The following is a 13,591-nucleotide window of genomic DNA, read 5'->3' on the forward strand; positions in this document are numbered from 1 at the left end:
CGCCCACGGCTCAGCCCTGCCGCGCCCGCTGTGCCCCGGCTCGCCGGCAGGCCGCTCCCTCCCTCCCTCTTCCTGGGGCGGCTCCTCCCGCCGCCCTGTCGGCCTCCAGGGGCCGCTCCGCCCGGCGGCGCGCACGCCCCAAGCGGCGGAGACCACCTCCCCCCTCCCGGCTCCGTGCTCCTGGGCTGGGGGGGCCTCACTGCTCTCCACCAGGGAGAGAGGGCATCCTGGGACAGGGCCTGGGCTGCCCCCTGCAGCCGCGACCCCTCTCTCTCCCCACCCCAGCAGGGCAGGAACAGTCCCCCCCCCCCAGCCCCAAGCTCGGGCCTCCTGCCTGCCTCATTAATAAAGCGGATAAAATCTAAACACTGGAAAATGTGAGCGTCGCCCAACACAGCCCAGGCGGCCGCAGGGGGTGCCGCTGCCCCCCACACCTCGGCTTCCACGGTGGGGCAGCTTTAGGGTTGAGGGAGCCGAGTTGGACGCCCCTACTTCCCCACAGCCTGCCGTGCCCACAGCCCTGCTGGGGAGGGAGGGTGGCTGGCGATGGGCAGAGGGCAGAGCCGGCGGGCAGCGGTGCTTGGGTGAGGGCCAGCGTGGTCAGGGGCCCCGCCCACTATTTACACAGGGGCTTAAGGCCGGGCCAGGGCGGCCAGGGCGGCCAGAGCGGCCAGGGCTGCGAGTCATCCCCTGTAAGGAGAGCAGGGAAGGAGGTTCAAGGGCGCCTGCGGCTGCTCCCCCCACCCCCACCCAGGCGGCTAGGCTCTGTGTCCCCAAGGCTGTGTGTGACACCTAGGCCGGGCGTCCCAAGCTACACCCCTGACCCACAGTGGCTGCCTGGCCTGTGGCCCTGAGTTAGAAACGCGCGCGCGCACACACACACACACACACACAGCATGCGCTCACATCCTGTTGCTGGCTCTGCCAGATGCCACCAAGTACATCCCCAGAGATGCCATCCCACCCCGGGCCCGGAGGTGTGCCCGCTGCCAGCTGGCCGTGACCCTGCCGCAGCTTCCTTCGGCTTCCTCCCATCCCCTGGTATGCAGTCCTGTCCGTGTGGTCCCTGCTCCCCTCCACCAGAGCCTGGATGACCCAGCTGCAGCCGGCTGTGACATCTGCCCCAGCTCTCCACAGTGACACTGTAGGGGCACCTGCTAGCAGGGACAGCTGGCTGCCTTGTAGCCAGGGGTGTCCTGGGCGGTGCCCCAGACAGCTGTCCCTGCCCCCAGCCCAGGCGTGTCTGTCTACATCCAACAGCCTCCTTCCTGCCGGCTTGGGGCGTTTCATCACAGGCTGCTGTGCTGTACCCCACAGCTCCCCTGCCCCCCAATTCCTGCAGGACCCTCTGGCCTGGCTCCCCTCCCCTCAGTCCTCCAGGTCTGGCCAGGGCTCCACACCATGCCCTGCCCCGATCTCCATGCTGCCACCAAGGATGATACAGCTGTGAAAACAAGTCATGCCGTCCTGGGGGACCCTGCACGTGGGGTGCAGCAGAGGGGTGAAGGCCCTTCGCCAAGAACACTGGCTCTGGGGTGCCCCCTGACCCTGGCCAGAGACAGTAGTCTCAGGGCCACCATTGCGAGAGAGAGAAAGACTTGAACCCTTGGCAGAGCGGGAAGCTCCTTCTTTGCCTGGAAGCCTGGTGGCGCCCGGCCAGTGGCAGGCGGGAGGAACCGGGGGAGGGGGCGGCCCCGGGCCAGCTCCTAATTCAATTTGCAGCCGGAGGAGGAAGGATCTCAGCTGGTGCATTCTTTCCCAGCCCTGCCCAGCCCCTCTCCTACCCACCCGACACACACACAGGTCAGATGCGTGGTGAATGGGCACATAACTTTATGTCCCAGACAGCGAATCCAGATACAAAAGCCCACCCCTGCCCACCGCTGCCCACCGCCACCCACGGCCACGGGGGCTGGGCCCCCTCCGAGGGACAGGCAGGCTCAGGCCCACCGCGGGGTGGGTCTATTGCGTTGCCTGGGGAAGGGGGGGTGTTGTTCCTAGTCAGGAAACTGCAGGAGGTCGTGACCTCCCCCAAAACACAGCCCCGGGCCCCAGGGAGCCCAGAGGGGCCCTCTGGCAGCCTAGGGTGGAAAGTGTTTGGGGGTGGGTGGGAACAGGCCGTGAGCCCCACGTGGCCCGTCCCCCGTCCTCTCCTGTGCCTGACCCCTGCCTGCTGAGGTAGGTGGCGGGGCGGGTGGTACCGACTACGGTGGTAGGGGATGTCAGGGCTCGTCCTTTCCTCACCCCACCTCCCCGGGGGACCCCCCTCTCCGCCAGCCAGCCGCTCAGCTTGGCCTAAGCCGGATGCTGGGGTCTGGAGGCCCGGCCCCCCACCACACGTGGCCACCCCCAGGGAGCGTGGGGAGGAGTTCTCGGAACTTCTAGTAGCGGCCAACCTTGGCATCCCCAATGGCACCCCAGACGTCAAAGACGAACTCGTCCGGGAAGGCAAAGTCCCCAAGCCGCTCGTCCAGGGCCTCGGCCAGCTCGTCAGGGTTTCTCTTGTCCTTCCCCAGCTCCACCATGGTGGCCGCTGTGGGGGCAGAACACAGGCCCTGGGGTGAGGGCTGGGATCGAGGGGCCTCCCCCGGCTGCCCCCAGTCCTGGGCATCGCCCACTCACCCAGCTCCGTGTCCCGGATGCCCATGTAGCTCTCCAGCAGGTCATCCACCTTCCCGATGGCTTTCTCCTCGAAGGCCGAAGGCTGGGGTGAAGGTGGACGGAGTTAAAAGTGCACTGGCACACCCCCTCTCCTGGTGATGGGGGCTGCCCCGTCCCGCCCCCCCCCCCAGCTCACAGGTGGGGACAGAGGCCCACTGGCCTGTGCCATCATGCGGGGCTGGGGGACTTACCAGGTCCTCCACCGTGGCGGGACCCCGGGACCGCAGCCTGAGGGTCCCTCGGCCAGTGCCTAACTGGGGGCCGGAGCCGGGGCGGCCACCTGCGGATCGCTGGCCGATCATGTCTGTGGGGGAAGACACAGGCTCGTGGGTGTATGCAGGGGAGCCTTTGGATGGCACACCTCCATCTCCAGCCAGCACCCCCTTCTCTAAACTTCCACAGGCTTCCAGCGGTTGGAGGTTGGACCCCTGTCCCCACAGAAGGGCAGGAACCCGAGTGGGGCTTGGCGTGGATGCAGGGGAGGGCGTGTGGCCAGGGAGCAGGTGTGTGAGGCCGAGGGGTGCAGGGGGAAGGCGGGAGCCTGGCCCTCCTCTCCTCCCTCCTCCCTCGGGGAAAGCGCCTCAGAGTCCTCCTCCCGCGTCACAGGGGCCTCAGGCCCATTCCTGAGTGTCAGTGAAGCAAGACGGGGAAGGCAGGGGGCAGCCACGCCTGGCTTCGTGGGCTGGCGTGGGTTGGGGGCGCTTGGCTGGGCTAATGGCTCTTGGAAGCCGGGGGTGGGGGCAACTTCCTATTGGCGCCTGCCCTTCTCTCAGGCTGGGCCGGGAGCCAGCACCCCGCTCCTGGCAGGAGGCAGGGTGGCGTGGAGGGGCGAGGACGGGTGAGGTGGGGGGCCCTCCGTGGCTGGCTGGGCTTTGGGCACCACCTGCTGGTGGTTCCCAGTCTTACAGCCGGCCAGGTCCGGGGGTTCAGGACCCAGGATTTAGGGTCCCGGGGTGCAGGGCCCCTCAAGGCCGCGGCGTGCATGGTTGCCTCTGCTCACCAAAGGCCTTGCGGGGCTCCGTGAGCTTGAGCGTGAAGGTGCGGCCTCGGGGCAGCTCCTTGAGCAGCCGGGCCACCTCGTAGTGCCGGCAGCCCAGCAGGCTCTGCCCGTTGATGGCCTCGATCATGTCGCCCACGCTGATGAGCTGCATGTGGTCAATCACGCTGCCCTCCTTGATGCGCTGCAAGGGCGGAGGGAGGCGGGGTGGGGGCGTGGTCAGCCCGTGTCCGGCCCCGCCCACCCCGTGCTGAGGGCAGGAGGGGTGTGGCCAGTCATCCGCCGGCCCCGCCCACCCCGTGCTGAGGGCAGGAGGGGTGTGGCCGGCCACCCAACGGCCCCGCCCACCCCGTGCCAAATGAGAACGGGCGTGGCCAGTCATTTCTTGATCCCGCCCACTCTGCTCAGGGAGGGGGAAAGGGGTGTGGTTAGCCAACCACCGGCCCCGCCCACCCCGTGCTGATGGTGGGGCGTGGTCAGTCCGGTCCCCACCCACCCTGCTGATGGTTGGAGGAGGGCGTGGCCAGCCCCGGGCCCCGCCCACCTTGATGAAGGCGTAGCCCGCCCCGTTGTCCGTGATGGTCAGCCCCAGCGCGTCCTCTGACTTGAACACCTCCACCTCCTTGCGCTGCCCCTTGATGTGGGCAAAGATGAAGTCCTCCAGGCCGATCTGGCCCCCGAGGAGCTTGTCCATGTCCACCTTGTGGGTGTTGAGCGTGCAGAACATCACCTGCGGACGGCGGAGGGCCTGAGCACCGCTCTCCTCCGGTCAGGGCGCCCCTGGAACCACCGCCTCCCCTCCCCGGGGCCCAGCATCCCCCCATAGGGGCACAGCGTCCTCCCCGGGACCCAGCATTCCCCACAGGGGCCCAACATCCCCCACAGGGGCACAGCGTCCCCCCCAACCTGGGACCCAACATCCCCCCCCAGGGGCACAGCGTCCTCTGGGCCTAGCATCCTCCACGGGGCTCAACATCCCCCACAGGGGCACAACGTCCCCCCCAACCTGGGACCCAACATCCCCTCCCCAGGGCCCAGCGTCCCCCCCATAGGGGCACAGCGTCCCCCCGGGACCCAGCATCCCACACCCAGGGGCACAGCATCCCCCGGGACCCAGCATCCCACCCCCAGGGGCACAGCGTTCCCTCGGGGCCCAACATCCCCCCCATAGGGGCACAGCGTCCCCTCAGGGCCCAACAGCCCCCACAGGGGCCCAGCATTCCCCCCCACCTGGGACCCAACATTCCCCCCCCCCCAGGGGCCAGCATCCTCCCCGGGGCCCAGCATCCCCACAGGGCCTGGCATCCCCCACAGGGCCCAGCATCCTCCCTGCTGGGGCGCAGTATTCCCCCCCCCCCCAGCATCCTCCACAGGGCCCGGCATCCTCCCCTGTGGGGCCCAGCATTCCCACAGGGCCCGGCATCCCCACCGAGCCCGGCATCCCCACGGGACCCAGCATCATCCCTGCTGGGGCACAGTATCCCCCCCCCCCGCCCCTCCAGCATCCCCACAGGGCCCAGCATCCCCACAGGGCCCAGCATCCCCACAGGGCCCAGCATCCTCCCCAGGGGCCCAGCATCCTCCCCACGGGGCTCAGCATCCCCACGGGGCCCAGCATCCCCACGGGGCCCAGCATCCTCCATGGCCGGCATACCTCAGCGGCCGGCAGGCGGAAGGCCTCTGCGATCTTGCCGTACAGCTCCTTGACGTTGGTGAAGCCCTCGATGCGGCCGGTGGGGCTGCCGTGGGCCAGCTGGGTGTGGAACACGAGGCGGGGCCGCAGGGCGGCGGGCGGCGGGGGCAGGCCCGGGTGGGGTCCCCCGGCCCCCAGGCCGCCCAGGGACCCCGGCTCCGCACCCAACCCGCCGCGGCCCGGCTCGGCCTCCTCATTCTCCACCAGAGGCGGGGCCTTCTTCCGCCGCCCCAGTCCCAGCGGCATGAGCGGCAGGAAGCGGGGTCGGCCGTGGAGATCTGCGGGGAGGGAAGGGGGTTCAGAGCCGGAGCTGATCCGAAGCAAGGAACCAGGAGCTTCTTCTGGGTCTCCCACGCGGGTGCAGGGTCCCAAGGCTTTGGGCCGTCCTCCACTGCTTTCCCAGGCCACAGGCAGGGAGCTGGATGGGAAGTGGGGCAGCTGGGACTCATCCTGCGTGCACCCAGGTGGGATATGTGCATCCCAAGCAGCAGGCTCACCTGCTGCACGCTGTGAGGATGGGGGTGCCCTGTGAGTCCCTGCTGGACTTGGTGCTGTCCAGAGGGGGGCCTCACGAAGCGTGCCAGCCGACATGCTAAGACAATAAAGCAAACCAGTTCTGCAGGGCCCTGCCAGAGGGGGTGGGGGCGCTCTCTGAGCAACTGAAGGTGAACTTGAGCTGGGACGGAAAGCAGGAAGTGACCAGCAAGGATCTGGGGGCAAGGACGTTCTGCCTCAGGGAGCAGCAGGTCCCCAGCCCCGGAGGTGGCGACTCAGTGGGCAGGTCCCTGTGGTTGGAACGCAGCGAGTGGGGGTGGAGGTGTGGCAGGTAAAGGGAAGTGCGAGGGCGCAGGGGTCTCTCACATAGACGCAGGGTCCCAAGGCTTTGGACCCTGCACCTACGTGGGAGACCCGGAAGAAGCTCCTGGCTCCTGGCTTCAGATGGGCTCAGCTCTGGCCGTTGTAGCCATTTGGGGAGTGAACCAGTGGATGGAGCATCTTTCTGTCTCCTTTTCTCTGTAAATTTGACTTTCCAATAAAATACAAATAAATCTTAAAACACATATGCACAGATACATTAATTTAAAAAGAAATAAAAGGAAAGGGAATCCATGGAGGGGTGGGCATGCCATCTCAGCACGCAGAGTGGGGAGGGCAGCACAGGTGAGGTCAGGGCACCTGGGTCTTAGTGCCCGCTCACTGGGACGCAGCGCCCCGCTGCTGTGCACCCGGGAGCCAGCAGGTGATGGCTGTGGCCTCAACGTCACCCGTGGCGAAACCCCCGACAGAACTTCAGGCTTCGAAGCTGGACCAGGCCTGGCCACGCACGATCGCGGCCGTCGGCCGTGTGAGCCAGCGGGTGGAAATGTCTCTTCCTCTATGTAACTGTGCCTTTCAAATGAATCAACTTTACATAGAGTTCACTCAGAGATGGGGAACTCTGTATAGATACTGCTTTGATTTTCTATATAATATTTATATCTTTAACTATATATATTATGCATATAAGTGTATATGTAAAGATTAATTTTATTGCAAAGGCAAATCTAGAGAGAGGAGGAGAGACAGAGAGGAAGATCTTCCGTCCGATGATTCACTCCCCAAGTGGCCGCAATGGCCAGAGCTGAGCCGATCTGAAGCCAGGAGCCTCTTCAGGGTCTCCCATGTAGGTGCAGGATGCCAAGACTTTGGGCCGTCCTCCACTGCTTTCCCAGGCCACAGGCAGGGAGCTGGATGGGAAGTGGAGCAGCGAGGATTAGAACCGGCGCCCATATGGGATTCCAGCGCATTCATGGTGAGAACTTTAGGCACTAGGCTACCGTGCTGGGCCCTATTTTTCTATATTGTATGTAAAAGGCAGACTAACAGAGAGAGAGAGTTTCCCAAACACTGCAGCATCCAGGGCTGGTGAAGCCAGAGCCAGGAGCCCAGAGCTCCACCTGCGACTCCCATCCTGTGGCTGGCAGGGACCCAAGCGCTTGGGCCACCACCTGCTGCCTCCCAGGGGTGCATGTGAACAAAGAGCTAGGACAGGAGACGGCGTGAGCACTCTGACACAGGCATTCTGAGACGGCAGCTGGGTGTCTGGCTCGCTGCAACCAGCACCCACTGGGCACTGTGCAAGGTAGCTGGGCCACTGCCCACCCAGCTTCATAGAGGCCACGTACATGCCTTGGTGAGCCAAGCCGAGTTCACAAGCAGGCAGAGGCTGTGTCCTGAAGGCTGCTCCCACAGTGACACACAGGTCACCCATCGGTCTCCCTGACACCCCTTCCCTCCCCATCCTGGCTCCCCTAGACCAGTGCAGTTACTTCTTTGGGGGTCTCCTGGCTTCCACGTCAACCCACAGTCTCTTATCAGGACAGTAGTCAAAGTGGTCCCGTGACACACAGGCAAGTCACAGCTGACCTGCCAAGGTCCCCACCTGTCCCCTCCCCACAGCTGACGCCTTGGACAGCCTGTCCAGTCTCGGGGCCTTGGCACAGGCTGTTCCCCGTGACTTCCTGTGGCACCTCTCCCTGGTCGATGGTGCCCTAAGCAGGGACATGGCTTTGTCAGCCCTAAAGCCTGAAGACACACACAGAATGGTGCCTGGTGGGCCCAGGGTGAGGTGTGAACACTAAATCCTTGCTTTGCCCATGCTGGGATCCCCCATGGGCACTAGTTCGAGTCCCGGCTGCCCCACTTCCCAGCCAGCTCCCTGCCTGTGGCCTGGGAAAGCAGTGGAGGACGGCCCAAAGCCTTGGGACCCTGCACCTGCGTGGGAGACCTGGAAGAAGCTCCTGGCTTCGGACCGGCTCAGCTCTGGCCATTGCGGCCACTTGGGGAGTGAATCGTTGGACAGAAGATCTTCCTCTCTGTCTCTCCTCCTCTCTGTGTATCTGACTTTCCATCCAATTAAAAAAAAATGCAAAGCATGGTCTTTTTTTTATTGATGTGCAAGAACTCTTTCCATATTATGGATACAAGCCCCTCACTGGTTCTTCCATCTTTCTGCTGAGCAGCCACCAGAATCCAGCATGCAGCTGCCGTTCACTGGTTTCTTGACAAAACACGCATTCTGAAGAATAAAGCAGTCCGTACCCTCAGGTGGTTGCATCACACCGAACAATGCTCAAAAACAAACAAGAATAATCTAAGCCTCCTCTCCTTCCCTCGGGATCCACGGGCAGGCAGATGCTGTGTGACCACGGGCGAGTGTCCGAACCCCTCTGAGCTCCCAGCACAGGGCCCAGGTTCTGCCAGTGTCAGATTCCACAGAGAGGAAAATAGAAAGATCTTGCATCCGCTGCTTCACCCCCTAAGTGAGTGCAATGGCCGGAGCTGAACCCATGTGAAGCCAGGAGCCAGGAGCTTCCTCTGGGTCTCCCACGTGCAGGGTGCAGAGTCTTAAGCATTTAAGCCATCTGCTACCTTCCCAAGCCATAAGCAGGTAGCTGGAGCAACCAGGACACGAACCGGCGCCCATATGGAATGCCGGTGCTGCAGGTAGAGGCTTAGCCTGTCATGCCACCAAGCCAGGCCCAATGTTGGTGATTTTTACTGCCACCCGCACTAGTTCTCAGTCACGCCCCAAGACTCTAGGGCCCATTTTTTCCCAGGACGCCCCGCATCCCAAGTACAGGCTCCTGTCCTTTCTCTGTCCACACCCACCGGCCAGCTTCTCGTGGAAGAGGTGGGTGGGGAGACCGTCCCCTGTGCACATTCATTCATTGCCTTCCAGGTGTGGCTTCACACCCCCACCCCTGCCCCCACTTACCAGCTATGTGGGGGTGGTGGCACTGGCAGCGGGCAGGTCACTTCCTGGCGTAGGGCTTCTGGGTGCCCATCTGAGAAATGGGCAAGATTCCTGTCTGGGACAGGGAGAAGGGATTTATGGGACCCCAAAGAGATGACCTAAGAGAGCTGTCTCAGGCTCCGGCTGCTACCAGTTGGCCTGGCTGCTTTGGTTCATCCCCAAGGCAGGTCAGATGCCTCCTCCAGGCAGCCTCCTGGGCTGGCCCGCAGCTTGCTGGGGCCATGCCCTCCACTCCCATCCCCCTGCAGGCTGAGAACTGAAAGACAAGGTGCGCTGGACAAGTCTTGTCCTACAGCCCCGAGGCTGTTGGTGAACTCCGAGTCTCTTTAAACACACACGCACGTCAAGTAGACTACATCAGCTACGACTCCCTCAGAGGTGAAGAGGCTCCAGGCTTGTTCCAGGGACGCAGAGACCAAGCTGGGTCCCACCTCGCGCCCTGGCACTTGCCTGTCTCCCGATCTTTCTCAGGCTGGTGGCTTGTTTTCCACCCAGGCCTCTGCACCAACAATACCTCGTGCCTCCCCAGCTCTACATCCCCAGATCTGTCCCTGGCCGCCGTCACTGTCCCGCAGCTCCTTACGCTCCACTTCACGGCACTCGGGGCTTAGTTGCCTGTACTGTCCCAACCATCCCAGTGTAAAAATCTCCCTCTAAAACAGGGATTAAAAAATATATATATATTTATTTTTATTGGAAAGGCAGATCTACAGAGAGGAGGAGAGACAGAGAGGAAGATCTTCCATCCACTGGTTTACTTCCTAAGTGGCCAAAACAGCTGGAGTTGAGCTGAGCCAGGAGCCCAAAGCCTCTTCTAGGTGTCCCACACAGGTGCAGGGTCCCAAGGCTTTGGGCCGTCCTCCACTGCTTTCCCAGGCCACAGGCAGGAAGCTGGCTGGGAAGCGGAACTGCCAGGACATGTAGTAGAGCCTATATGAGATCCTGGCACATGCAAGGGAAGGATTTAGCCACTAGGCTACCGCACCAGGCCCAAAAATCAAGTTTTTTTGGTCTTAGCCTCCATGGCAAGGTGGGGCCTAGCATGCCATAGGTCTTCAGCCAAGCTTTGTACGGGATGGGCCTTATGGAGCAATGGGTCAACTCTCCTATTAGAGTCCCCTACTTTGAGTCCCAGCTGCTCCACTTCCCACTCTGCTCCCTGCCTGGGAAAGCAGCAGAGGATGGCTCAAGTGCTTGGGCCCCTACCCCTACATGGGAGACCCGGAAGAGGCTCCTGGCTCCTGGCTGTGGCCATGCAAGAACGAACCAGTGGATGGAAGTGCACTTTCTGTCTCTCTCTCACTCAGCGCTCCCCGCAGAGGGAAATAAACATCCACCAAGAATGAAGCGAGAATGAATGGATGCACCCCAGCTCTTCCCCAGCCTGCTCCCGGCCCGCCAGCACGCCCACCGGCAGCTGCTGCCTCTCCATTTTTTGCTTCCTCCAGAACAAAAAACTCCCTGGCTCCTTGACTGCCAATGACCCTGACATCGGCCGTGCCCAAGCCGCGGCCACACCAAGGCGGCAGGGAGGGGTACAGGAAGCAGGGCAAGGCCGGTGGGCAGGAAGAGGGGGTGTCCTAGGAGTGGAGGGAGGGACGGAGGGAGGGAACAAGGGCTATGGCCAGAAGGAAGGAGGGAGGTGTGTGATTCACTCCAGAAAAACCGGCTCCTGCGTGGTTCCTGGGACAGCGTCCACTGGCCAGGGTGGGGTGAGGACGGCAGGCCCGGTACAGCCTCCTGGTGCCCTGCCTGTGTCCCCTCCACATGCCACCCCCTTCTCAGGGCACCCTTTCCGCCTGCCGGCATTCAGGCTTGGGGTTCCTGGGGCAAGAGGAACAGAGGGGTGGCTCTCTGTTTGAGCAGCTGTTGCCAGGAGAGTCTGTGTGTGTGTGTGTAGGGGGTAGGGAATGCCCAGCAGGTACGGCCCAGGTGGTGAATCTGGGGGGACAGAAGGGGGTGGGTGTGGCCGCCGGGATGGGCAAGGAGGCCCAGGTGTCAACACACACACCACGTACTGGGGGAGACTCAAGTTTGGGCTTGCAGTCCTGGGTCTGTCACCTCCCATCTGTGTGACCTTGGGCCAGTGGGTCAGCCCGTGGGCCAGCATACCACACACACACACACACACTTTTGATTCACTGATCAGCAGGGTTAAGGCATGCCACGGAAGCACTGCCTGCAGAAAAAGCTCCTATTTAAGATTGTTTTGAGGATTCTATCCACTTCCTGGTCCTCCAGGCAGCCCCCCCACCCCCACCCTCACCACCCCTACAGCTCCAACCTTCTAAATTCAGGATGGAGGGTCAGTTACGGGTCGGGGATGGGAGCCAGTCCCGGGCGGTGGTCCCAAATCCTAGACCTCCTCCCACCCCCGTAAGCAAGGGGCTGTCCAGGAAGCGGGTGGGAGGCCAGCGACGCCCCAGCCCCGGGGCAGGGGGACCGGGGTCGGGCATCGCCAGTAGCCGCGTCCAGCAAGCAGCCCGCCTGCCCCCGGGCGCGATGCGGGCCGATCCCCGCGACCCCGCGCCGGGGGCGCCCGCTCCTCGCCCCGCCGGGCTCCCGACCACCGCCGGGGGCCGCTCTGCCGTCCACCCGCCCGTCCAGCGCCCGTCCACACTCACCTGGGCCGCGCGCCCGGCTCGCCCAACTCCGGCTCGGGGCCTCTCCCCGCAGCCGCGGCCGAGGGGGCGGGGCCGGCGCCGCGCTTCAGCTAATCAGCGACGGCCTGCCGCTCGGCGCAGCCAATCATCGCCGCCCCGCCCTGGCCGGCGCCGACCGCCACATTCCACAGGGATCCCATCCGACACTGCTTCCCCCCAGCACCGGGTTCGATGGACCGTTCCATCCCGACTCAATCACGGCGAGCTGTACCACCGTAATGCCGAGGTAGGGGGAATCGCGTCTTGGGGCTGCAGCCAATCATGAGAGAGCAAGCAGGCGGGTGGCCAATGGGAGGCTGGGACGCCTGGCCCACGTGCTGTGTGTGGGTGAGGGGCAGGGTCCGCCATGGGATGCCCGGAGTTGGGGAGTCAGGTGACAGGCCCGAGTTTCGGGGTGGGGGTGGGGGGACGCACAGGGTGCCAGCTCCCCAGCTTCTAGAAAAGCGACTGCTTCCCGAGATCGGAGTGGTGGTGGTGTGGGGTGGTGGTTGGGGTGGTTGGGGTGGTGTGGGGTGGTGGTTGGGGTGGTTGGGGTGGTGTGGGGTGGTGGTTGGTGCTGGTTGGGGTGGCGGGCCCAGGGCACCCCCCAGCCTGCTCATCTTGGGATTGAAATGAAAAGATGCATTCATTGCCAGGCTGCCAAGGCTGCAGGGGTCCCGAGACGACTGGGCAGGGTCCTGATTGTCCCTGCTTCCCCGGGGAGTGGACAATGCACAAAGGCACTCATTCACTCCCTCATTCATTCACTCACTCAGCAAATATTGGATGTGCCTCTTCCCCCGCTGGCCCCCAAGGTTGGTACCAGCCTGAGTCCTGCCTCTCCAGACACAACCACAGCCGGCCTGGAAGAGGGTGCGACGTGTGCAGGGCGCAGGCAGCTGTAGCATGGGGCCCTCTCCCAGGGAGAAGCCCCAAGTACTGGGATGGTGATGTGTGGCCTTCTCAGTACTCCTGGATTCCCCTACACAACAAAGGGGTACCCAGCCAATTCAGGACACTGAACATGCATTGGTCTGTCCTGCATGCTTTTTCAAAAGTAAACATTTATTTAGGAGAGCAGAGTTACAGAGAGAGAGAGAGAGATAAAGGGGTCTTCCATCTACTGCAATGCCTGGAGCTGAGCCCATCTGAAGCCAGGAGCCAGGAGCTTCTTCCAGCTCTCCCACAGGAGTGCCGGGAGTACAAGGAACAAACACTTGGACCATCTTCTGCTGCTTTCCCGGCACATGAACGGCGGAAGCCGGGTGGGAAGTGGAGCAGCCGGGAATAGAACTGGCACCCCTATGGGATGCCAGCACCACAGGCAGCCCTCTTCCATCCTCTTTCCAAAAATTGACTTTATTGTGAGCCAGCATGATGTTCAACTGGCTAAACCTCCACCTGCAAGCGCTGGCATCCCTTAGGGGCACCAGTTTGTGTTCTGGCTGCCCCACTTCCGAATGGGCTCCCTGCTTGTGACCTGGGAAAGCAGCGGAGGACGACCCAAAGCCTTGGGACCCTGCACCCGTGTGGGAGACCCTCCTGCTTGGGCTGTATGGGGTGAAAGCGGGTGAAAACCATGTCTCTGAGGTCAGGCTTACACCCACTCCCACCTCTCCAGCCCGGGCTGGCACCATTGCATTTCACCCGCAAACCTGCAGGTGCAGGTACAGTGAAGAGCTGCTGGCCCCACCAACCGGTTGGGCTTAGAACTAGGGTTTTGTGGGTGGAGACAGCAGGCACAAACGCACCTTAAATGGAGCCCACAGGGACACTCTGTTCCCAGGACAAGTTCTAGTTCA

General features: G+C 63.2%; 1 protein-coding gene across 1 annotated transcript; it reads right to left on the minus strand.

The window, feature by feature from the left end:
• Positions 1-2,112: 2,112 nt before the first annotated feature.
• GIPC1 (GIPC PDZ domain containing family member 1) lies at positions 2,113-11,821 on the minus strand. Its single transcript, XM_040990902.1, has 8 exons — positions 11,772-11,821; positions 9,109-9,202; positions 5,313-5,629; positions 4,203-4,388; positions 3,662-3,842; positions 2,853-2,965; positions 2,623-2,704; positions 2,113-2,533 (listed from the first exon to the last, which is right to left on the minus strand). Exons 3-8 carry the CDS (start codon positions 5,595-5,597, stop codon positions 2,382-2,384), a joined length of 999 nt encoding a protein of 332 aa, XP_040846836.1. The 5' UTR covers positions 5,598-5,629; positions 9,109-9,202; positions 11,772-11,821; the 3' UTR covers positions 2,113-2,381.
• Positions 11,822-13,591: the final 1,770 nt, after the last annotated feature.

Source organism: Ochotona curzoniae, unplaced genomic scaffold (assembly GCF_017591425.1).
Source record: "Ochotona curzoniae isolate NIBS_2020 unplaced genomic scaffold, NIBS_Ocur_1.0 contig_605, whole genome shotgun sequence".
Taxonomy (NCBI): domain Eukaryota; kingdom Metazoa; phylum Chordata; class Mammalia; order Lagomorpha; family Ochotonidae; genus Ochotona; species Ochotona curzoniae.

Excerpts from the sequence above, each read along its gene's own strand:
- GIPC1 (XM_040990902.1), bottom strand. The coding sequence starts at position 5,597 with ATGCCGCTGGGACTGGGGCGGCGGAAGAAGGCCCCGCCTCTGGTGGAG. Across the intron at positions 4,389-5,312 it reads TCCGCCTGCCGGCCGCTGAG|GTGATGTTCTGCACGCTCAA; the intron begins GTATGCCGGCCA and ends CGCCGTCCGCAG. Across the intron at positions 2,534-2,622 it reads CATCCGGGACACGGAGCTGG|CGGCCACCATGGTGGAGCTG; the intron begins GTGAGTGGGCGA and ends CTGCCCCCACAG.